The following is a 25,561-nucleotide window of genomic DNA, read 5'->3' as shown; positions in this document are numbered from 1 at the left end:
AGTCAAAGAGCTCATTTGGATGTTGAATGCGGATTGGAGGATGACTCACATTTGCCTCTGGGATCTTACTGGCATGGCTGCAGGAACATGGATCTCATAGAATCAGAGGACGACCTGGAACTAACTGACAAGGTACAGAAGAAGCCTCCTGCGCTTTCCATGGTGTTTTAGAGTTTGGCAGCGTGTTCGCATCTGGCTGTATTGGAAAGAGAGTTAGTTATTCCTCCCCACTGAGAATTTATCCTTAAAGTAACGGAGGTCAGGGCAGGGGAACATTAAATCCACCCCAAACTTTTTACTGAACTCTCTTCCCCCCAATTAATTCAATGCCTTGGACAGTCAGAAAACCAACGTTTTCATGTTTAAAATACCATTCAAAAAAAATATTTTGTAGTAGTTTTTCCTTAGGGCTTGGGAAGCTGTGTATTTTATCCTCCTTTTCCAGGTTAACTCCCATTCTTCCATCTCTCTTTTTTTTAAATAATCTTTATTAAATTTCCAAAATAATATACATATAAAAAACATATAGATATCCAATCCATTATTGCATTTCAACAAAAAAACAAATTTCATACAATGAAGGAGCTTCATCCTGTTAGACTGGTATCTAGTGGCCTAAGTTGACTTAGGCCATTCTTCCATCTCAATATTGTGTCCTGTTTTCTTGGCCATTGAACCATGTTTTCTTGAACCACTTCAGATTTCATATCATGTTTTAACAGGATTGAATACAATCTCCCCACAAGTGGACCTTTCCCGATAGCAAGCACATTTCCTAATATTTCTGTACTAATTATTTCTATTCCATATGTTTTCATATCCAACAAAAACCTCTCTCTTATTTGCCTGAAAATAAGCCAATTACATTGTTTACCTTCTTCTCTTATTTCCTCTAATGTTTTTAATTTAATCATATTGCCTTGGTTATTTATCAAATCATTGTATTATTATTATTATTATTGCGCTTCTTCAAACAGATCAAAGAGGCTAACAGTAAAAGCATAAGTAAAATACAATAGCAACTTATCATTGTTGCATCCAAAACTCTCCCAATTCCTCCCATCCACATTAAAATACAATTAAATTCTTAAACAATTATTAAAATAATTATTAAAAATAGAGCAGAGGCAGTTAGAGCAGTTGTTGAACAATTTATTAAATTAATTGGAGATTGCTGTAATGTTAATCTGAAAAGGCCTGCCGGAAGATATACGTCTTGATCGCATTTTTAAAGCCTTCAAGACGGGTGATATATCAGACCTCTTCCGGAGGCCATTCCATAAACTGGGAGCAGCAGAAGAGAGGGTCCTCTGGGTAAATGCAGAGAGCCTTGTTATGGTTGGCTGCAGTAACCTTTTACTAGAGGACCTCAATATGTGGGGCAGATTGTATGGGAAAAGAGGATCCTGTAAGTAAGCTGGACCCAAGCCATGAAGGGCTTTAAAGGTTATAACTATCACCTTGTACTGTCCCCGGAAATTAATGGGCAGCCAGTGAAGAGAGGTTAGTATAGGTGTGATATGGTCACCTCTAGATCTTCCAGTGACCACTCTGGCTGCCATATTTTGGATTAGTTGAAGTTTCCGGACTTGATATAAGGGTAGCGCTATGTAGAGCACATTACAGAAGTCAAGATGTGAGGTTACCAGCGCATGCACCATAGTTTTTAGGTCTTCAGGTTCCAGGAAGGGACGCAGTTGGTGTATCAGTCAAAGATGATAACAGGCATTCTTGGCCATCGCATCTATCTGAGCTGACATCTGGAGCAATGGATTCAGGAGCACCCCCAAACTGCAAACACAGTCCTTTAGGGGAAGTGTGACTCCATCCAGGACCGGTTGACAAACCTCCATACCCAGATTAGGACCTCCAACAACATGCACCTCCGTTTTATCTGGATTCAGTTTCATTCTTTTCTTTCCTTATCCAGCCCATTGCTGCCTCAAGACATTCATTCAGAGGGAGATGCCTTCTTTAGTTGACACTGAGATATCTCTGGATGTCATGAGCATACTGATAGCACCTTCCCAATGCCTCTGGATGAACCCTCTTGGCGGTTTCATGTAGATGCTGAATAGCATTGGGAAGGCGCCCTGGGGAATGCTGGATTTAAGCTCCTTTTTAGAGGAGCAACTGTCCCCAAGCATCTCCATCTGGAATCTGCTTGAGAAATAGGAGCGGAACCATTGCAATGCATTGGCCCCTATCCCCAGTTCTCTCAGGAGTTCCAGAAGGATGCCATGTTCACTAGTATCAAAAGCCACTGAGAGGTCCAAAAGCATCAACAGGGTCACACTTCCACTGTCAATACTCAAGTGGAGATCATCTAAGGTGAGCATAGCAATCTTGACTCCGTATCCCATCCTGAAGCCAGTTTGAAAAGGGTCTAGATAATCTGATTCTTCCAAGACTACTTGGTGTTGAAGAGCAACTGCCTTTTCAATCACCTTGTTTAGAAATGGAAGATGGGAGACCGGTCTGTAATTCTTCATGTCCAAGGGATCTGGGGAGGGCTTTTTCAGAAGAGGCCATATCACCGCTTCTTTTAAGCAAGATGGAAAATAGCCTTAACTAAGAGATGCATCTATGATATATCTCAGGTGAGTCCTCAAAGCATCTCCTCCTTGGATGACCAGCCATGAAAGGCAAGGGTCGAGAGGGCAATTTGTCTTCTTCACACTTCCAAGGAGCTTGTCCACATCCTAGGTACTCACAGATTCAAAATGATCCAGTATGATCTTATTCACAGAGTCACTGGACACCTCACCTATAGCCTCTAATCGAATGTTTTTACTGTTTTACTGTTTTTATACTATCATTGTTTAATCCAGTTTTAGTATTGGGATCGGGGTGGGCATAGGGATTGATTTCTCTTGGATTTTACTGTAATCTCAATGTATTTTATTGTTGTAACCTAGAAATAAATCTATTATTATTATTATTATCATCATCTTATGCTGGTATAGAAGTTGGTTCTTCTGTGAGAGATTTTATCTGCGAAATGGTCATTTAAAGCATCACACTGAGCTGTGGTAGGCTCTAACAATGGGTTCTGGGAGGTGGATTTCTGGATCAGGTCCCAGATGCTCCCCACTTCAGCAGTCCCTTTATGCTTCTCTGCCCTTGGCACTTTCCCTCCCTCCCTCCTCCTTCCCATCCTTTAACTTACATCCCTTCAAGGGGGTCCAAGGCCCTTTCAGCATTTTCCCAGAACCGGGAGGGGGGTAATCTTTCAGGGGCTGAAGGTCTTTCTCCTTTTCCTCCTTTGCAGGGTTGTTGTGAAGGAAAATCCAAATCTTGTGGGCCTCTATGCCTAGTTCCTAGGTTACCATGGGGGTGTCCCTCTTCCAGAAGGGGCTTTGGGTCCCTCCATCTGCCTTCTCTTGTCTGTGTCCTAAATTCGGGCTCTTCTCTCCTGCCCAGATAGAGCCCCTTCCCCAAGACCCCAGGGAAAACTCCTCCCACCCAAAAAATGTTATTTCCAGTGCTATCCTGTGTGATGCTCTTTATTTGGCACAAAAATATTCTCCAAATGAGGCATAAGAATGGAGGGTCTTTCCTCTGCCCCACTTTCCAGGAGGAAGGGGGCTCCTCAAAGCCCTTTTTACCTTTGGATCCTGATCCCCTCCATGGCCATACCTCTCTCCAAGGGTCCTTCCTGCCCTCTTTTCTCCTAATAACCCCCCAAGTACCTAGGCCTCAAGGAATCCCCTGAGGAGAACAAAGGGAAAGAAAGAAGGAGACGAGGCCTGGGAAGCCCGCTCCCTTTCTTTGGGGAGAGAAGAGGGGCTTTCTTCCTTCTTATAACCCCGAGCCCTCCCCCCCGGGAGACCCTCTAGCCATTCCTTCAATAGAACGAGAGCTCTCCCCACTTCCTTGCCTCTCTCAGAACAGACTGTGAAAGCACCAATGGCTTCAGGTGTGAGACTGCGCAAGCACACATACATCGAAAGGCCCCTTCTGATCATGCACAGGGATCACCAGGGCCTTACTGCTGCTGCTGTTCATTCTGCTGGCGGCCTGTTCTTATAACTGGGAATGGAGCTGAGGGCTGAGGAGAGAAGAAGGTGTCAGTTTTGTGCAAATTCAGAACTTCTGTGCATCAAAGAGTCCAATGTGTTGAAATAGCAAAGAACTTTATTGAAAACATAGTCAGAAATTCAGTGTTTAAGCCAGAACTGCCCTCCCCAAGCCAAAGGATATATTGAAACCCAAAACCAAAAACCCCACCTTCTACCAAACCTAGCCCCCACCTACAATTCCCACCATCTATCCCCCATTATTAACCAGCCCCACTTTGCCATCCTTCTCACATGCACAATCTCTCCCTGCCCCAGACATTCGAAGAAGCTAGCTCCCTTTCTGTTACTACCGGTCCCCAACTTTATTCAGCCAACATCCCACAAATTCTGAATGCTATCATTGCTATTCTAGCTAGCTCCAACAAATCCCAGCCCCCCGTCTAACTAACCTAAACCATGACCCATAATCCCCAGCCAAATTTATAACCCAAAGCAATTATCTATACTAGTAGCAATTAAAACCTAAACTTAACAAAACATAACTTTAAAATATAAACAGACATATGGACAGATAAACCGTACATATAAAATCATAAGGGCCGTTTCTTAGCACCGCTGGATTGAAAAATAGTTTTTATTCCTTCTTTACAAAAATAATGTTGGTTCACTGCTTGGATTTGTGTGGCTTCTCTCCTGTGTGGATTCTCTGGTGTGTCAGTAGGGTTGACTGCCGAGCAAAACAGTTCCCACAATGCTGGCATTTGTATGGCTTCTCCCCTGTGTGGACTCTCTGATGTGTCACTAGGCTTGACTTCAAATAAAAACATTTCCCACAATGCTGGCATTTGTATAGCTTCTCTCCTGTGTGGATTCTCTGGTGTGTTAGTAGGGCTGACAGCTGAGAAAAACAGTTCCCACAATGCTGGCATTTGTATGGCTTCTCTCCTGTGTGAACTCTCTGATGTTTCACTAAGTCTCCCTTCAAAGAGAAACAGTTCCCACAATGCTGGCATTTGTATGGCTTCTCTCCTGTGTGGACTATCTGGTGTGTCAGTAGGGTTGACAGCTGAGAAAAACAGTTCCCACAATGCTGGCATTTGTATGGCTTCTCTCCTGTGTGGATTCTCTGGTGTGTTAGCAGGTGGGACTTTTGAGAAAAACATTTCCCACAATGCTGGCATTTGTATGGCTTCTCCCCTGTGTGGATTCTCTGGTGTGTCACTAGGCTTGACTTCAAATAAAAACATTTCCCACAATGCTGGCATTTGCATGGCTTCTCTCCAGTGTGGACTCTCTGATGCCTGACAAGGATCGACTTGTAAGCAAAATGTTTCCCACAATGCTGGCAGTTGTATGGCTTCTCTGATGTGTGGACTCTCTCATGACTGACAAGTTCTTCTGTAAAGAAGGATAATGACAGATAATACTGAATATCAGATTTAAGAGAGGAACGTGTTAGCCCAAGCCCACCTCTCTATGAGGTGAAGAAACCCAAATATCAGTGTTTGGTAATATGCAAGAATCAATGTATATATAGATGGAATAAAGTATGAGAGTGAACCAAAGTACACATTTTAGAATAGAGGCCTCTGGGAGAGTGGAATGCAGAAGGGAGGCAGATGTGAAGTTCTTCAAGGTGAAGCATTTGTCCAAGCACTTAAAGGCAACAAAGAGCATTAGGAAAAGACTGCTATAGAATGTAATTTCACTGGCAGAGGTTCCTCTGAGTGCCACCATATCTGATAAGGAGCAATGGGGTGTAGCCAAAGGTATTTTAAAGTATATTTAAATGTATTCATGTATCTGAACTATGATTGTTGGAAATGTATATGTTTGGAGTGCGAAGTGCCCAATAAAGTGATGAAGATGAGTTTTCTTTGTTTGTTTTCCTATAAAGGTAGCCATTTTCTTTGGCTCTGGGCCTCAGTTTTGTTAGAATGGGAATTCTACTTAGGACAGCTAGCTTTGAATAAATCTGAATTGTTAACAAAATCTGGCTCCTCTGCCTTACTCTATTCTGTCACAACCTTTTAAAGCCTATCATCCATAACACCTATTTGATATTATATTAATAAAGTTGGAGTGGGTGACCTGAGCATGATCCTGCTGCTTATGCCCCTAAATACATGGAACGATTGTATCCTTACTCATATGAGCTAGCAAAGAAGAGACTGGATGGGGACTACCTTGAGGGAGTCAGTGGAAGCTGATAGTCAAAGGGCTGTTGAAAAAATATTCCATTAAACATGAGTAAAAATATTTTGATTGACAGGTGGCATCATTTCCTGTGAGACTGCCATAGATTCTTAAGTCAGAGCACATGGCATGATGCAAGCTAACTGCAGAGGATGCTTCATGCTGTGTGGCACCAGAAGATGAATCACAGCCAATACAGTATACTCCTCACATGTGAATTGCTGTGTATAGGATTGGATTGGAGTTGTATATACAAGAGATTGTGATCATGATGGAAGTCAGAGAGGAGAGCTTGCAAATACTTTTATTATTTTGCAACTCAAGATAGAGAACTCCCAAAGATTCAGATGAAATCAACTGTGTCAGTGACTTATTTTTAAGTGTGAAAAGTGGTCAGTGCATTGCCAAAACCTGTACCTGGATTTTTTTTTCCATACTTTGCTAAGTTGAGCTACATCTGGGAGCATCATGCTCACATTGCGCTGTACATTGGCTTTTGAACAGGACTGGAATTCAGAGCCAACAAGGACCTGAGGACCGGTGTTCTAATCCCTTATGTCTGAGGTATTTGCACCATGCACCTATTGCATTCAATTTGATTTTGGACTATATTTTCCCCACCCAGAAAACATTCTAAAGTGATTTAAACCTTATAGAAAACTCAGGTTCTGCCCACTAGCAACAATTTCAGTATAAATATTTCAGTCTTGTTGCAGACAGACTCTCTGTTGGTTTACATTGCTAAACATCTCATTACACTCACCAGCTCCACTTGCCTTGGGAGTTACTGACTTCTCTCCCCATTCTGGACCCTCAGCAATTGGAATCAAGTTCTGTCTAGGTTATGTATTACCATTAGCAAAGCCTAACATCTATTCACCACTCCTACCTTTGTTATCTAGTTCTTGTGTGTGCGTGTGAACACTTATATGTGTGTGCAAGCGTGTACAGTGCACCTATGTCACATGCGGGCACGCCTTGGGCGGATTTCAGCATACACTAAAAGCCACACTAGGAAAAAGGGAGGCGTGCCCCATAAGGGTTAATGGCGCCTGTGACTGTGCCGGGCACGGACATTCCACTGCGCGGAGCACCATTCATGTAAATAGGGCTTGAAAATACACTGAGTTCCCCTAATGCCGGGGGGGGGGGGAACGGGATGACTCCCGAGGCCACTGTTGCCCCAATCTCCCCTTTGAACGAAGTATGAAATTCCCCTAAAAGCATAGCACTTGGGAGTGTCCTCCCCAGACTCCAGCATTTCGGGTAACAAAGAGCCTCTGGAATCAACCATGGAGCTAAGCAAGCTCAGGTTGGAAAAGAAACATTAGAGAAAAAGGAATTTTTCTGTCGCCTTTTCCTCTATTCATAGACATTGCTCATAATTTCTAAATGGAACCCCTTAATATGTTTGAAAACAAGGACTTGAGCCGGTTCTCACCAGTTCAGTTCTTAAAATCTGTCAGGTTGGTGGCTGCCTCCCAATCCCCAAGGTCCCTCTCCTGGCCCTTCCCAGAGGTCCCTTCCTCTCCGCACAGAGCTAGGCGATCCTGGCTTTGCTCCTGCCTTCCCCTCCTGGCTCCCATAGCCTGATCCCCTTCCCTTTCTCCCTCTGCTCCCCAACCTTCCCTCTTGCACATCTGCACCACTTCAGCATCTCATTTTCAGCATCTCTTCCCTGCTTTTCTATTTTTTAACTTTCCCTCTATCTCTCCATCATAGACACATACCCACAGAGTGTGATGCATAAAAGGGATACTTTGAGGCCCATTTGTTGAGAAAGGCAGGATAATCAATATACAAATAACTCATGGGCAAAGGCAGAGCAAGGGAGCTGGGACCTGGACTCCAGTTTTGGTGAGGGTCAAGCACCAGGGAGCAGCCTTAAAACATTACAGTGGTGCCTCGGGTTACGAAATTAATTCGTTCCGCTGTCAATTTCGTAACCCGAAAGGCTTTCGCAAGCCGAATCCCCATAGGCGCTAATGGGGAAAAGCCGCGATTCCGTGTGAAATCGCGCCGAAAAGCACCAAAAGTTTTTTCGTAACCCGAAAAAACTTTCTTAACCCGGAACAGTTTTTTTAAATTATTTTTTTTCGTATCCTGAAAATTTCGTAACTTGGGTATTTCGTATCCCGAGGTACCACTGTATAAGACAGGCATGGACTACTGATGGGGTTTGGAGGAGACCTCAGGGGCAACCCCACATTGTATTGCCTGGGGGAGGTGAGTGAAATAATATTTTGCCCCTCAACATCCCACAGCATCCCTTTGGGGAAATGGAGGCCATTTTGCCATTGTTGGGCCCTCTCTGAGCCATTGCAGACCCAAGGGAGGTCTTTCCCCCAAGAAGACTCTCCAGAGCCTTTAAAGGATGGAAGAGGGGCCAAAAGAGGTAGGAAACTTGCCCAGGGATGTGCTGAGTACCATTTGGGCGAGAAAAGCATTAATCTCTATGGCTTTTTCCTACAAAATCCTATAATAGGCAGTTTAGGATGGAGTATTTAGAATCCTTAGAAACTGGAGAGCAATAGTGCCTCAGTGAACTACAGATTCAAATATTCTACAGGATGTTGCTATCACAATTAAACTAGGCTTGAAAGGGATCTAGGACTCCTAGTAGACCGCAAGTTGAACATGGGCCAACAGTGTGATGTGGCAGCTACAAAGGCCCATGTGATTCTAGGCTGCATCAATACAGGAATAGTTTCTAGATCAAGGGAAGTAATGGTGCCACTTTATTCTGCTTTGGTCAGTCCTCACTTGGAATAATCCTGTGTCCAGTTCTGGGCCCCACAATTCAAAAAGGATGTTGACAAATTGGAGCATGTCCAAAGGAGGCCAACCAAAGTGGTGAAGGGTATGAAAGCCATCAAGCTCTATGAGGAGCAGCTTAGAAAGCTGGTTATGTTTATCCTGGAGAAAAGAAAATAAAGAGTGGATATGATAGCCATGTTTAAATATTTGAAAGGGTGTCATGTTGCGCAAGCAGCAGGCTTGCTTTTTGCTGCTACAGAGAAAAGGAGACACTACAATGGATGCAAGACACAGGGAAAGAGGTTCCACCAAAATAGTAGGAGGAACTTCATGACAGTAAGAGCTCTTTGACAGTGGAATATACTCCCTTAGAGTTTGATGGAGTCCTCTTCTTTGGAGGTCTTTAAAGAGAGGCTGGATGGCCATCTCTTGGGGGTGATTTGAATGTGTATTCCTGCAGGGCAGAAGGGGGTTGAACTGGATGGCCCTTGTGGTGTATTCCAACTCTATGATTCTATTATTCTAGTGGAACCAAAGCAACATGATAATATAGTATGAAAGGACCCTCAGTCTTTATAGAACGAGCAACGGATTCAGGTTCCTTACCTACAGAAACCACATTTTCATAATTGTCCATCATTACATAATTGTACATCAGTCTCTGTTTCTTGGTCAACAGTTTCCATTCATCCTCTGAGAAATATACTGCCACATCCGCATAGGTCACCTGAAATAGAAAATAGCCCTCATCCAGAGAGTGACTAAGCAAAAGGGGAGGAAAGCACATGGTGCATCCAAATATTATTTCCTCACTTCAGAATTCAGTCCAGGAAATAAAGTTTAAATTCTGTTAGCAAGCAAAAAGCTACTGCCTTTCCCCCCCTTTTTTTTATTGTGGTAATACATCTTTTTTTTTTTTTTTACAAAGCTTGCATGTTTACAACAAGATAAATAAAAACATATATCAACAAGCTATAAATCTGTTAGGCTTATTCCTGATAACTCTCCACAAGAAACTGTATAACTTTATCTTTTAATACAACATCTTATTCCCCTATCTCTAGGTATGAATAGAAAGGTTTTGTTTCTTGTACCTCTCCTTACTGAGCAGCCGCTAAATAAAGTCTTACAGCTTCCCAATCCTTTCCCCATTTAACCATATCCTTCTTGTTTATTAATGCTGTTAATCTGTCTAGATCTTTCAATTCTTGAATTTCGTTTTGCCAAGTCTCTATTTGTGGGATTATTATAGGTAATGTCCAGTTCTTTGCTATTATCCTTCTGGCAGCCGATATTAAGTATAATAATATTTCCCAATATTTCCTTTCTTCCTCTGGGTCTAGTAATGAGGTCTTGTTTAACAGATATATTTCTGGTCCAAACTCAAAATCAATTTTTAATATTAACTTTATTTCCAAATGAATCTTCACCCAAAAAGACTTTATATATGTGCTTTGCCACCACATATATAAATATGTACCCATTTTTTTTTGGCATCTCCAACATCGGTTATCCTTTAATTTATATTTTTTTCTACTGAGAATGGTGTTTGATACCATCTATTTACAACTTTCAAATAAATTTCTTTTATTTTTTGTGCTACAGTAATTATTTTGTTTTTAATCTAGCTTCTTCCCATTTTTCCAAGTCTAAATTGTATCCCAATTCTTGTGCCCATTTTGTCATAGAATCATTAATTTCCACTTCTTCAAGGGATCTTTTCAGTAAGATGTTATATATTTTACATAATATATTTTTTCATCTTCTTTCATTAATATTCATTATATTCTTTCTCAAAACCAAATAAACTCTTATCCTTTGTAAATCTGGCTTGGTAAACCTATTGTGACAAGGTCTATCATGCACATGATGAATTGAGAACAAGGCCATGAAGGTTCATGTTGCCAATCTCTTACTTTTAGTTGGTTTCAAGGTGCTACAAGATTCCTTTGCATACTGTTGGGCATGCTTTGATTGTGAATTCCTGCATGGCAGGGGTTAGACTTGATGGCCCTTGTCGTCTCTTCCAACTCTATGATTCTATGATTCCTTCTTTAAATTGAATATAATTCAACCAATTCATATGGCCTAGTTTAGTTATGATTTCTTCCTTTAATCTTAATATAACATTTCCTTCATTATCATGAGTTCATATTTCTCTGTACCTTATCCATTTCTGATCTTTTCCCCATTGGCCTAAAAAAACCTCTTGTGTGGAAACCCAAAGTGAAAGTCCAATGTAAAACATTTTTTCACAGTTAGCCAGTTATTAATGAAAGGTTTTCTCAATAGATGTTCTTTAAAGACTTTGTCCCGTTTGTGCCCATCATACCCATCATACATATGCAAAAAAGCTATTACCTTTGAGATCCAGTTTGTCTCAGATATTTTCAACATAATATACAATATAATGAACAGTATAATTTAGGCAATGGCTGGGATATTGAGGATGGATTAGGATATTGACATTCCCAACACATATAGATCATTTAGCCACAAAATAATTATGGTGCATTTAGCCATTTCTTGCCAAATTTCAGAGGGAAATGTCATTTTTAAAAAACAGTTCTGGGGAGGACTCTAGACTTGAGGGCCACTGGGCCCACCCCCAATTTAGATCCAGAGATGGTCTCCCATATCCCCAACATTTCACAGAAAGGAAAAGCAATGCACATGTGGACAAGCAACACCAGAAGGTGGTGAGGATGGCCAAAGTTGTTTATGAGGAAGATCAAACAAACTAGGAAGGGCACAGCAGTTTGCTTTTGCCTCAGCCTCCCGGCAAGGGAAGACCCTGGCAATCTATCTCCTCTCCTATCCCCCCTTTTGAGTTGAAGGGGTCCATACACCTTGGAAGTCATTTTGCAGCAATCCAAGAGAGCTGAGGAAAAGGGGGAAAGTGGGAGGAGGAGAAAGGAACGGGACATTTTTGAAAGCCTCTGAAAAAGTGGGGTGATAGAGGATTAACCAGGACTTTCTCTGCCAAACTGGGACAATATGTTCTTCACTTGCTTTCATGAGCTGGCCTAGCAGTGACACAAATGAAATTAATAGTCAGGATGGCGACTCACCAAAGAGTTATTGTACTTCGACAGCCTCTTTCTCTTGGAGCCCAACTCCCTCCGCTTGGCCTCTGTGTTGGCCATTAGGTGGAAAGGGGTCCTGGTGGCCCTGCACCTGGGTCTCTTCCAGTAAAATATGCCCCAACGCTGTGTACAAAGAGACCGAGATGAAGTTCCTAAGAAAAGAGACTAGGGTTAGTGCTTGGTTTGTCAAGAAACCCTGCATCACTCAAAGACACAGAGAACAGCATGCTGCTAGTGACATACGCAGGTGACATATGCCTCCTTTGGGCCAATGCAGAGATGAACATCCCCTTCCTCCCTCTTCACCAAACAAAGACCTCTGGACCTAGCATAGATTCACTGCAGCTCCCCTACACAACAGATACTCCATGTTAAAAAGCTTTTAACGTTGCTATGTTGCGCAGCATGTGAGGCAACACATTAACGTATGGCACCAGATTCTTCACCTTGACTGTAGTCAGTAGCTTATGAGCTGAAGAAACACCTGTCGCTTTCTCAATGAGCAGAGAGACACTGTAATCTTCTCTCAGATGAGGCTTTTATTCCTATAAGAAGTTCCACTGCGTACAACACTATATACATCGACACCCTCCACCATCCACACCAGTAACAACCCACTCTGAGGCACACAGTGTCTCACTCTTCCTCAGTGACAGTTGAGAATGACAGTTGGCAGTTGGATCAACATTCCAGTGATGCTCTGTTTAAGTGCTGACACATCTAACTGCCACTAGAGCTGTCAATGACTTCCACAACAGCTCCCCCTAGAGGCCACATGCATGTCATTTCCTCAGACCTGTTCACCATGGTCCTGACACTCCATGCCTTGTGAGAGTGGAGGGGGTCAGGGGATGGGGAATTGGAGAGGACCCTGGCTATGTCCCTGTAGCTAGATGTGAAATGAGCGCATCATCTGCTGAAACCTCCTGACCTCCCCAGTGGCCCTCAGAGGAGAAGGCCTTCCTTTGGCTTCTGGCTAGAGAAACACAGCTGGATGCTTCTCCAATGCCTCGCACCCAACACTCTCATCAGGCATGGAATGAACATGGAGCATGGCTTCCACAATTCCCATTTTGCATTCTGTATTCCTTCTAATTTCACATCTATTTTAAACCTCTCTCTCATTTGATGATAAAGATACCAGTGACAATCTAGGCCAGATTCTTTAGGTTCTTCTTGTGTTTTGATCTCTAGTTTTCCTTGCAATTCTTTCAGTACATCCTTGTATCTCAACCATTTAGTTTTCTGGACACTTTTCCTCCCAAAAAGAGCCTCATGCAGCAAACACCATAAAGGTATTTTTGGACATATTCTACACTTGTTTTCCCCAGATCTTCAATAGAGCTTTTCTAACGAAATTATTTATGCTTTCTTTATGAACTTTCTCTTTACCGTAAATTAGGAATCCATGCCACTCAAATCTTAAATGTTCACCCTCCGGACATAACAACTGTTCATTCTCTGACATAAACCATTCTGTAGTCCAAACTAAACAACAAGCAGCATAATAAAGTCCTCCTCTACTTTTGTCATCACAAAGTATTTTCATTTTTATCCTGGCTCTTTTTTTAATTCCAAATAAATTTTGAGATTTCCTTTTGCCATAGATTCAAGGGTTTTTCATTCTGGATGATGGGTATCGCTTGAAACAGAAACAGTATTTCAGGAAGGAAACTCATTTGGATCAGTGATATTTTTCCTAATAGCGATAGGTGTAATTTCCCCCATTTTTCTAGGTCTTTTCTGATTTCCTTCCATGTGTCTCATAGTTATTCTGAAATGGATATGAGTTTTTATTTGTTAAATTTATTCCTAGATAATTAACTTTCTTTCCCATTTTAAATCCACTAATTTCTTCCAGGATTTGTTCTTCCTTTCCCCCATATTTTTTGTTATTAATATTGTTTTGTCTCTCTTTACTTTTAGTCCTGAAACATATTCCAATTCCACTATTACATCCATCAATTGCCTTGTGCTCTTTTCTGGGTTCTCCAGGGAATACAAATGTCGTCTGAGAAGACTCTCATTTTAAACTCAGTTGTTTTTAATTTTTAATCCATTGATCTTATTTTCTAACCTTATCCTATTATTCAGTGCTTCAAGGATCAGAATGAACAAAAGGGGTGATAGTGGGAAAGCTTGCCATTTACCTTTAGAAATCTTAAATTCTTCTGTTTTTTATAGTTAACAATTAGTTTGGCTCTTTGATCTTTATACATTGCCTTTATCCATCTTAAATAAGAAGCTCCTATTTCGATTTTTTGAAGTGGCTCAAATAACATATCCCATCCTAAGTTATCGAAGGCTTTTTCTAAATCGATAAAAATAAGTGCAAGTTATTTTTTATAAACCCAGTGAAACAAACACCTCACAAAGCTCTAGTAAACAACATGTACACACACAGTCCCCACACAAAGGACTCACTGGTGCACTGTGTGTCTGGGGTCTGGAAATCTCACTTCCACCTTCTGGGAAGACATTGCTGCCAGAGACTGAATTTGGGGCTTTATGCCTGCAAAGCAAGGCCTCAGTCTCTCAGCTACAGCCCTTCCACACAATCCTGGACTGAAACATTCAAACAAAGGTCCTCTTCCAGCTCCAGGAATAAAGGCCTGCCTTCAGTACAAAGGCCCTGATTCCTGCAGCCCCAGAAAGGGCTCTTCTGCAGTCCTTTATGGCCGGAGCTTCCCTGGGTCAGAGGCCGTCTCCTCAGCCGTAGAGAAGGGTTGCTCTGAGTGCGAAGGAGGAGGAGGTCCAAGGGCTGAGGGAGGGAAGGCAATGGGAAAAGGTCAGTGCCAATGGCCATGGAGGGCAGAAGGTGACAATGCCTAGGAAACTCCTCTGAGTCCCAGCCATTCTAGGAATGAGTGGCAGGAGTGAGTCCAGGGGGCTGAAGAGGTCTCCTTTCTCAAAGAAGGAGGCAAGGACCGGTGGGACCCCCCCAGTTAGGGCCCAAAGGGAGGGTCTCTTTCCCAACTCTCTCTCCCAGCCCCCAAAGCCCAGCCTCCCCACTGGCCCTTCCTCAAACCCCCACAGGCCCCTTCCTTATTTCCTTCCTTCCTTCCTTCCTTCCTTCCTTCCTTCCTTCCATCCTTCCTTCCTTGCTTCTTCCAAAATGGAAGACCAGAGGCACGAAGAGACACACTTCCTTCCTTTTGGCCCAAGGAGCCTGGCCTCCTTCTCTCTGGAGCCTCAGGAGAGAAAGAGAAGCCTCTGTTCAACTGAGGCCTCAGAGAAGGTTCTGGAACATTATTCCCAACAGTCACAAGCAGCACAAAATGGCCGCTGGAAGAAAAAATGGCTGCTTCTTCCTCAGCGCTTGGCAGTTGTCAGTTTGAGGCGTTTAGGGAACCCAAAATGGAGGATGAAAGGGCAAACAGGATTTCCCAACCTTAACAACAGCTAAAAGTTTTCCTGATGCTATAATATAGAGACTCCCTGAAACACTCTTTCTAAATCCGCCTCTATATGTCTTTATAAATAAATAAAATTTAATATTACTACTACTACTAATAGTAATAAGGTACAACCAGGAGCTATTTCTCCCTGTGGCTTCTCTGCCTGAGGCCTCTGTGCATTCTTCTTATGCTTCTTCTTCAGCTTCTCCTTCTTCCTCGTCTACAGAATCCTCCAGACTCAGGAAGGAAGAGCCTGAGGAGGGACAGAGCAGGAGGAGAAGGCTAAGAGGCCTGAGGAGGAGGAGCAGGAGCAGGAGGAGGGAGTCTTAGAGGAAGGGCCTGAGGAAGAGGAGGAGGAAGGCTTAGGAGAGGCCTCTGGAGGATTCTTCAGGGGAAGAAGGAGAAGAAGAAGGGGCTCCTGGGCATGTGCAGAGGCCTCAGAGGGAAAAGCCACAGGGAGAAATAGCTCTTGGTTAATGTTTCTTCTTCTTATTATTATTCATAACTTTATTTATTTACAAAGACTTATAAAGAGTTACTTATATAGACTGCCTCAGGGAGTCTCTAAATTATAGCATCAGGAAACCTTTTAGGTGTTTTAAGGTTGGGAAATCCTTTTTGGGATCCCTTCCGACTTTGGGGCCCTTTCATCCTCCATTTTGGGTTCCCTGAAGGCCTCAAACTGCCAAGCGCTGAGGCAGAGGCAGACATTTTGTGTTCTGGCGGCCATTTTGCTGCTTGTGACTGTGGGAATAATGTTCCGGAACCTTCTCTGAGGCCTCAGTTGAACAGAGGCTTCTCTTTCTCTCCTGAGGCTCCAGAGTCAGAAAGAGCCAGGATCCTTGGGCCAAAAGGAAGGAAGTGTGTCTTTTGTGTCTCTTTTCTGAGAGGGTTTTCTTATTACACAGCTCTGTTCCTTCTGGGGAACATGGGTTTTAAAAGGGATCAGAAATGAGGAGGAGAGTTTTAATACAAGCCTTATTCTTATTCTTCTTCACAAACATTGGGCTTTGACTACTATCCCTGTTTTTAATAACTGCCCAGTAATTTAATGGCATTTTATTTTGGATGGGACTTTAAGGAAGGGTTTGGGATATCATGAAACATGTTTTTCTTGTATTGTATGGATATTTGTATTGTAAGCGGCTAAAAGGTGGCCATTCTTGTGTAGTAATTGCCTTGTGATTAACTCCCACAACAACCTTGTAAGGTAGGCTTCATAGGCTCCTAGGGCTGGAAGGGAGCCCCAAGGGCCAAACAGTCAGCCCCATTCTGCCCTCCAAGTCCTCCGAAGAGATGGCCATCCAGCCAGAGACTCCTCCAATGCTCTTTCAGGCAGCGTCTCCCATAGATTTGCCAAGAGGTCATGGAGCCCACAGTCCCATGGGAACCAGTCCTTGCCTCCCCACTTTGGGAAAGGAGACCCCCCTCAACCCCCTGGACTCACTCCTGCCACTCATGCCTAGAATGGCTGGGACTCAGGGGAGTTTCCTAGGCATTGTCACCTTTTGCCCTCCATGGCCACTGGCACTGACCTTTCCCCATTGCCTTCCCTCCCTCAGCCCTGTGGACCTCCTCCTCCTTCGCACTCAGAGCAACCCTTCTCTACGGCTGAGGAGACGGCCTCTGACCCAGGGAAGCTCCGGCCATAAAGGACTGCAAAAGAGCCCTTTCGGGGGCTCCAGGAATCAGGGTCTTTGTACTGAAGGTAGGTCTTTATTCCTGGAGCTGGAAGAGGACCTTTGTTTAAATGTTTCAGTCCAGGATTGCGTGGAAGGGTTGCAGCTCAGAGACTGAGCCCATGCTTTGCAGGCACTGAGTCCCAAATTCAGTCTCTGGCAGCATTGTCTTCCCAGAAGGTGGAAGTGAGATTTCCAGACCCCAGACACACAGAGCGCCAGTGAGTCCTTTATGTGGTGACTGTGTGTGTACGTGTTGTTTACTAGAGTTTTGTGAAATATTTATTTCACTGGGTTTATAAAATGAATTTACACACGTCTTAACTTCCCAAAAATGAGCATAATCCAGGATGCAATCTTTAATCTTAAACCTATATATTTATGGATAATTATACCTATATATTTATAGATATATTAAGTACAACACATTCAGCAGTGTGCATCTTTTTGAAAAATATAAAAGGAAATGTGAAGAAATTGTGATTTTGACAATACATCCATTTAGATACAATGCATACAAGTGTACATGCATCAATTTGTGTGTGGTTTCAGGAAACAAAGACAGGAGATGCACACCTCATGCTCCTTCTATGACTGACACATAAACACAGCAGTTACACTCAGATAAATGGTCTCATTGTAAAAATGAAATAATGATTTTCACCAGTGTGGGTGAAAAGAGGGGAAGTATGTGGGGAGGCAGTGGATGAGATCCATAAAGTAATGCAGGTCTTATCCAGTCCGGGAACTTGAACATCCCTACATGGGACATAAAACAGGTCCTTCTCCTCCTCCTCTGCATGAAAGGGAAGTCTAATTCTCATAAGTGATGCTGACATAGCATGGAAGAATTAGCATTCCAGCATTTAAAAGTCTGAGGATGCTTGAATCCTCTGGGTTAACTGAAGAGAGTAGATCCACTGAACCCATAGGTGAGTCAACCTATAGGTAAATCCAACTGATTCAGTGATTCTTGTCTGATTAGGACTAAGCAAAGGATAGGATACAGACTAGGATTTAGTCCTGCATGTGGCTAGAACAAGAAATTCCCAAGCCAAGATGGACAGGAGACAGTGTGGAAAATGGGCACTCTCCACATGGGCAGAGACACTCTCAGAATTGTGACTTCTCTGCATACAGAAGGCTGCCATGAAAATTGGGTGCTCCCTTCCCATCAGCTCAGTCCTCTGGTGCCCCCCGATCCTGGGGGGAGGGCTGGATCCCATGGAAGGGGAGCAACCTGAGAAGAGAGAGCTCTGGGAGAATGAAGGGCCACCAGACCAGACAGGCTAACCCAGCAGAACCCTCTAAGCTCCAGCTCCTGGTGGAATGAGGCTACAACTGGCCATTCACTGACCTAGGTAGAACGATAGAGTTGTCAAAGCCATCCTGCATATTCCATGCCTGATGAGAGTCTTGGGTGCGAGGTACTGGAGAAGCATCCAGCTGTGCTTATGTAGCTGGGAGCAAAATGAAGACATCTTCCTCTGAGGGCCACTGTGGCGGTCAGGGGGTTTCAGCTAATGATGGACTCATTTCACATCTCGCTACGGGGACATAACCAGAGCCCTCTCCAATTCCCCATTTGCTAATCCCCCACCACTCTAAAAAGGCATGGAGTATCTGTTGTGTAGGGGAGCTGCATTGAATCTATGCTAGGTCCAGGGTGCTTTGTTTGGTGCAGAGGGAGGAAGGGGATACTCACCTCTGCATTGGCCCAAAGGAGGCATATGTCACCTGCGTATGTCACCAGCAGGATGCTGTTCTCTGTGTCTTTGAGTGCTGCAGGGTTTCTTGCCAAGCCAATCTTAACTCTAGTCTCTTTTCTCAGGAACTTCCTCTCAGCATCATTGGACACGGCTTTGGGCCTCTCTTGCTGGAAGTGACCTAAGTGCAGGGCAACCAGGAACCCCTGCCCACCTGATGGCCGACACAGAGGCCAAGCCGAGGGAGCTGGGCTCCAAGAGAAAGAGGATGCAGAGCTACAAGAACTCTTTGGTGAGTCGCTATCCTATTAGTTTCATGTTTCACTGCTGGGCCAATTTATGAAAGGAAGCAAATAAATTACCGTCCGAGTTTGGCAGAGACAGTCCTGGTTAATCCTCTATCACCCTATTATTTCGGGGCTTTGAAAATGTCCTGATTTCTATCTCCTACTACTACTTTCCTCCTTCTTCAGCTCACTTCAATTTCTGCATAATGAGTACCAAAGATTTTGAACCCCATCAACTCAAAAGTGGGGAGAGGAGAAGAAAGAAGGGGTCAGGGACTTGCCCTTGCTAGGAGTCTGAGGCAAAAGCAAACTGCTGTCTTCTTCCCCGCTTGTGTGATCTTCCCCATAAAAAACTTTGACCATCTTCACCACTTTCTGGTGTTGCTTGTCCTCGTGTGTCTTGTTTTTTCCATGTGTGAAATGTTGGGGGATATGGGAGAATGTCTCAGGATCTAAATTGGAGGTGGCCCAGTGGCCCTCAAACCCACAGTGCTCCCCAGAACTGCTTTTTAAAAATGACATTTGCCTCAGAAATTTGGCAACAAATGGCTAAATGTACTATACATGTTGGGATAGTCAGTATCCTAATCCATCATCAATATCCCAGCCATGGCATAAATTATATTGTTTATTATATTGTGTATTATATTGAAAGAATTTGAGACACACTAGATCTCAAAGGCAGTAGCTTTTTTACTGGACTAAATTCTGAGGTGAGCAAATAATTTTGGGATGCATCATGTGCTCCCCCCCCCCCCCCTTTTATTTGTCATTCTCTGGAAGAGGGCTATTTTCTATTGCAGGTGACCTTTGCAGATGTGGCGGTATATTTCACTGAGGATGAATGGAAACTGTTGACAAAGAAGCAGAAACATATGTACAATTATGTGATGATCGAGAATTATGAGAATGTGGCCTCTGTGGGTAAGGAAGGTGAATTCATTGCCCTTACTATGAAGAGTGAGGGGCCTTTCATACTACATTATCATGGCACTATGATTCCACTTTAGAATTATAGAATCATAGAGCTGGAATGGACCACAAGGACCATCTGGTTCCCCCCCTTGCCATATAGGAATACACATTTAAACCATCCCCAGCACATGGCCACCAAGCCTTTGTTTAAAGACCTTCAAAGATCTTTAATGGCCTTCAAAGAAGGAGTGCTTTATAAACTAATAATAATAATAATAATAATAATAACAATAATAATAAGACACCACCATGCTCTGTTGAATAGCTCTTACTGTCAGGAAGTTTAGGTGGAACCTCTTTTCCTATGCCTTCCTTCCATTGTTCCATGTCCTTTAGTCTAGAGCAGCAGAAAGTAAGCTTGCTCCATCTTCAGTATCTCTTTAAATATTTGAACAGGGCTATCATATCCACTCTTTACCTTCTCCAGGCTAAACATTCCCAGCTCCCTGAACCACTCCTCATAGGGCTTGATGGTTTCCAAACCCTTCACCATTTTCATTGTTCTCCTTTGGATACACTCCAACTTCTCAACATCCACTTTGAATTGTGGTGACCAGAAGTGGACACAGTATTCCAAGTGAGGGCCTGACCAAAGCAGAATAGAGTTGTACTATTACTTCCCTGAATCTATAACATAGAATCACAGAGTTGAAAGAAACTAGAAGAGCCATCCAGTTAAAACCCCTGCCATAACACTATACTCTCATTGATGTAGCCTAGGATCACATTGGCCTTTTTAGCTGCTGCATCTCACTTTTGACCCATGTTCAAGTTGTGGTCTACCAGGACTCCTAGATCCCTTTGACATGTTGTTTAATTGTCATAGCAACTTTATGTGAGATCTTAGAATTTGTAGTTTAGTGAGGCACTATTGCTCTCCACTTTCTAAGGATCTTAAAATGTCAGTTCTAGGATTTGGTGAGTAGGAACCATGGAGATAAATGCTTTTTGGCACCAAATGCTCCTCAACCAATCACTGACCAAGGTTCCTGGATTTTTGGCCCCTCTTCCAGCCTTTTGAGTCTCTGGAGAGGCTTATTGGGTAAAATGCCTCCCTTGGCCCTGCAATGGCTCAGAGAACAGTGGCAAAATGGACACCATTTCCCCAAATGGATGCTGTTGGATATTGAGGGGCAAAATGTTATTTATACCCCCAAAGGGAATACAATGTGGGGTGGCCCTGAGATCCCTTGGGGGGCAATGTGATTCCCCCCCAATCCCCAACAGTGGTCCATCCCTGTCCTAGAGATGTCTTAAGGCTGTTTTAAGGCTGCTCTCTGGCACTTGACCTTCACTAAAATGGGCATTCAGGTCCCAGCCCCCTTGCATTGCCTTTCCCAATGAGTTATTTGTATATTGATTATCCTGCCTTTCTCAAAAATGGGCTTCAAAGTGTATCTTTTATGCATTACACACACTCTGTGATAGAGAGATGGGGGGAATGTAAAAAACAGAAAGGCAGGGAAGAGTTGGTGAAGGTGAAATGCTGAAGCAGTGCAGAAGAGCAAGAGGGAAGGTGGGAGAGCAGAGGGAGAAAGGGAAGAGGATCAGGCCTCTGGGATCCATGAGGGGAAGGCAGGAGCAAAGCCAGGATCTCCTAGCTCTGTGCGGAGAGGAAGGGACCTCTGGGAAGGGCCAGGAGAGGGGCCTTGGGGATTGGGAGGCAGCCACCAACCTGACAGATTTTAAGAACCGGATTGAGTGAACTGGTGAGAACCAGCTCAAATCCTTGTTTTTCAGACATATTTAGGGGTTACATTTAGCAATTATGAGTAATATCTATGAAGGTAGGAAAGGGAGACACAAAACCTGCTTGTTCTCTAATGTTCTTTTTCCTACCTGAGCTTGCTTAGTTTCATGATTGAGTCCAGAGGCCCTTTGTTACCTAAAATGCTTGAGTCTGGGGAGGACACCCGCAAGTGCTATGCTTTTAGGGGAATTTAGTACTTTGCTGAAAAGAGAGATATAGTTTTGTTGTGTCAAGAGCGAGCTTGGGATTCAGCCCATCTATACCAGGCCGGAAGCACACAGCACTCCAAAGGCATTTGAATTAGGTTTTATGTTTTATTTAGGGGAAAAGCAAAACACGCACACGCATAAGCGTTCACACACATGCACAAGAACGTGATAACAGGTGGGAGTGGTGAAGAGATGTAAGACTTTCATAATGGTAATAATTTACCTAGGTGGATCTGGATTCCAATTGCTGAGGGTTCGAAATGGGAAGAGAAGTCAGGAGCTCCTGCGACAAGTGGGATTGGCGACTGCATTGAGGTGCTTAGCCATGTAAACCCACAGACTGTCTGTAATTTTACTGATGTCAAAGAACAGCCAGCCAGGGCAAAAATTTATACTGTAATTGTTGCTTCGGGGCAGAAACTGAGTGTTCAAAAAGGTTTAAATGGCTTTTAAACTCTCTCTTGAGTTGCAAAATAATACAAATATTTGCAAGCTCTCTTCTCCGACTTCCATCAACTTCACCATCCCTTGTACAGAACTCCAATCCAATCCATGTTAATCTGCAAATAAGCTGCATACTGTATTGCTTGTGAGTCATCTCCTGGTGCTAAACAGCATGAAATGACCTCTGCAGTTTGCTTCCATCATGCCTTGGGCTCTGACTCAGGACTCTATGGCCGTCTCACAAGATATGATTTCACCTGTCAATCAAAGTATTTTTGCACATGGTTAATGAAAAAAATTTTCAATAGTCCTTTGACTATCTGCTTCCATGGATTCCTTCAAGGCAGTCCCCATTCTTTGCTAGCTCCTATGAGTAAGGATATCACCATTCCATGGATTTAGGGGCATAAGCAGCAGAGTCATGCTTGGGTTCCTCACAGCAACTTTATTAATTTTATCTCAAATAAGGAGGGTTTAATGAGGGCTAAATCATGGGGTAACACTCTCCTCTCTTAACTCTGATTTTCAGTCTTATCTGTTACTGTCCTTCTTTACAGAAGAACATTTGAATCATGAGAGAATCCACACTGGAAAGAAGTCACATAAATGCCAGCATTGTGGGAAACGTTATGCTTACAAGTCAATCCTTGTCATGCATCGGAGGGTCCACACAGGACAGAAGCCATACAAATGCCAGCATTGTGGGAAATGTTTTTCTCAGCAGGCACACCTAGTGATACATCAGAGAGTCCACACAAGAGAGAAGCCATTCAAATGCCAGCATTGTGGGAAAGGTTTTTCTTGGAGGTCATACCTAGTGACACATCAGAGAGTCCACACAGGAGAGAAGCCTTACAAATGTCAGCATTGTGGGAAACGTTTTGCTTACAAGTCAATCCTTGTCATGCATCGGAGGATCCACACAGGAGAGAAGCCATACAAATGCCAGCATTGTGGGAAATGTTTTTCTTGGAAGCCACACCTAGTGGCACATCAGAGAATCCACACAGGAGAGAAGCCATACAAATGCCAGCATTGTGGGAAATGTTTTTCTCAGCAGGCACACCTAGTGACACATCAGAGAATCCACACAGGAGAGAAGCCATACAAATGCCAGCATTGTGGGAAATGTTTTTCTCAGAAGTCATACCTAGTGGAACATCAGAGAGTCCACACAGGAGAGAAGCCATACAAATGCCAGCATTGTGGGAAATGTTTTTCTCAGCAGGCACACCTAGTGACACATCAGAGAATCCACACAGGAGAGAAGCCATACAAATGCCAGCATTGTGGGAAATGTTTTTCTCAGAAGTCATACCTAGTGGAACATCAGAGAGTCCACACAGGAGAGAAGCCATACAAATGCCAGCATTGTGGGAAATGTTTTTCTTGGAAGCCACACCTAGTGGCACATCAGAGAATCCACACAGGAGAGAAGCCATACAAATGCCAGCATTGTGGGAAATGTTTTTCTCAGAAATCATACCTAGTGACACATCAGAGAGTCCACACAGGAGAGAAGCCATACAAATGCCAGCATTGTGGGAAATGTTTTTCTCAGAAATCATACCTAGTGACACATCAGAGAGTCCACACAGGAGAGAAGCCATACAAATGCCAGCATTGTGGGAAATGTTTTTCGTCCAAGTCATACCTAACGACACATGAGAAAGGTCACATTGGAGAGAATCCATACAAATGCCAGCATTGTGGGAAATGTTTTTCGTCAAAGTCATACCTAGCGACACATGAGAAAGGTCACACTGGAGAGAATTGATACAAATGCCAGCACTGTGTGAAATGTTTTTCTCAGATGTCAGACCTAGTGAGACATCAGAAAGGCCACACAGGAGAGAAGCCACACAAATCCCAAAAGTGAATTAATATTATTTTTGTCAAGGAAGACTACAAAGAATATGTTTTTAAGCCAGTGGTGATAAGAGAAGTCCGTTGTGATTTTGTGTGTTCATATGTCTGCTTACGTTTTAAAGTTATATTGTATGTTTAGGGTATAATTGCTATTAGTATAAATCATAGCTTGATTATTTAAATTTGACTGGGGATTATGGGTTGTGGAATAAGTTAGCTAGATAGATGGGTGGGATTTCTTGCAGTTGGCTAGAATAGTTGTGGGAATGATAGCTTTTGGAATTTGTGGGATGTTTGCTGAAGAAAGATGGGGGCGGTATTAACAGAAAGGACTGCTTTCTGGGAATGGCAAAGGGGGGCTTGTTACCTGTGAGGCATAGACTGTGGGAATTGGAGGTAGGGGGTAGGTTTGGAAGAGGGTGGAGTTTTAGGTTTGGGTGTTTTAATTTATTCTTTGCTTTGGAGTGGGCAGTTCTGGCTTAAATACAGAATTTCTGACTATGTTCCTGTCCAGACGGACCCTTTGCGGCACGTCCATGACTTGCTAGTGTTGCCTTGGGCAGCGCATGCACACGTCCCGCAACCCTAGCACGTCATGTAGGTGCTGCAGTTGTGCAGTGCCATATATATGGCGCACACAATGATTACGTCGCAGTTGCGCCACCTCCAAGACGTAATCCTGCCATCTTTGGCGCTTTGCGGTGCCGCAAAAAGCCACTTTTTGGAGCTCCTTCTTTGCTGTGCAGCAGTGCCACACAATTTGTATGCTGCGGTGGTCCTCCGCAACAGAGAGAGGCGCCAAAGAGGCATCTGTTTTTGGCGGCCTGTACCCCGCCTGAGTGTTCTTAATAAAGTTCTTTGTTGTTTCAACACACTGGACTCTTTTATGCAGAGAAGTTCTGAATTTGCACAAAACTGACCCTTTCTTCTCTCTTCAGTCCTCAGCTCCATAATAACAGAGGCAAACACACACACACACACACTCAGAGAGACACAGCTATATGTACAAAGCAGAGTCTTCCCAGCCTTTCCCTCCTGAGTACATCTCCGCAGCTTGAGCTCCATTCCGGAAGGAAGGAAGGAAGGAAGGAAGGAAGGAAGGAAGGAAGGGTGTTCTCCTTCCCTTCTTCCAAAGGCCGCAAGTGGACTAAGCAGCACCAGCAGCAAGGGCCTTGTTATGCCT

The 25,561-nt window shown here is 43.4% G+C and overlaps 3 protein-coding genes across 4 annotated transcripts in view; 1 reads left to right on the top strand and 2 right to left on the bottom strand.

The window, feature by feature from the left end:
* LOC149301585 (uncharacterized) overlaps nt 1–25,561 on the bottom strand; it is a 339,201-nt gene that overhangs the window by 272,462 nt on the left and 41,178 nt on the right. The gene's annotated exons all lie outside the window — the stretch shown is intronic.
* Nucleotides 4,306–11,149, bottom strand: LOC149301587 (uncharacterized). Its single transcript, XM_089484317.1, has 3 exons — nt 11,141–11,149; nt 9,582–9,702; nt 4,306–5,420 (listed from the first exon to the last, which is right to left on the bottom strand). Exons 1-3 carry the CDS (start codon nt 11,147–11,149, stop codon nt 4,687–4,689), a joined length of 864 nt encoding a protein of 287 aa, XP_089340443.1. The 3' UTR covers nt 4,306–4,686.
* LOC149301586 (uncharacterized) lies at nt 17,677–25,097 on the top strand. Of its 2 annotated transcripts, none has more exons than XM_089484178.1 (4): nt 17,677–18,070; nt 18,970–19,136; nt 19,935–20,055; nt 23,067–25,097. In XM_089484178.1, the coding sequence occupies exons 1-4, from the start codon at nt 18,019–18,021 to the stop codon at nt 24,284–24,286; spliced, it is 1,560 nt and encodes a 519-aa protein (XP_089340304.1). In that variant the 5' UTR covers nt 17,677–18,018; the 3' UTR covers nt 24,287–25,097. The 2 variants fall into 2 exon arrangements, with proteins under 2 accessions (XP_089340304.1, XP_089340303.1); XM_089484177.1 differs by having other exon boundaries at nt 19,935–20,064.

Source organism: Sceloporus occidentalis, unplaced genomic scaffold (genome assembly GCF_023333645.1).
Source record: "Sceloporus occidentalis isolate IW3139 unplaced genomic scaffold, rSceOcc1.0.p SCAF_21, whole genome shotgun sequence".
In the NCBI taxonomy this organism is placed as follows: Eukaryota; Metazoa; Chordata; class Lepidosauria; order Squamata; family Phrynosomatidae; genus Sceloporus; species Sceloporus occidentalis.
Note: the sequence above shows the minus strand (reverse complement) of the source record. Positions and strands in the feature narration are given on the sequence as shown.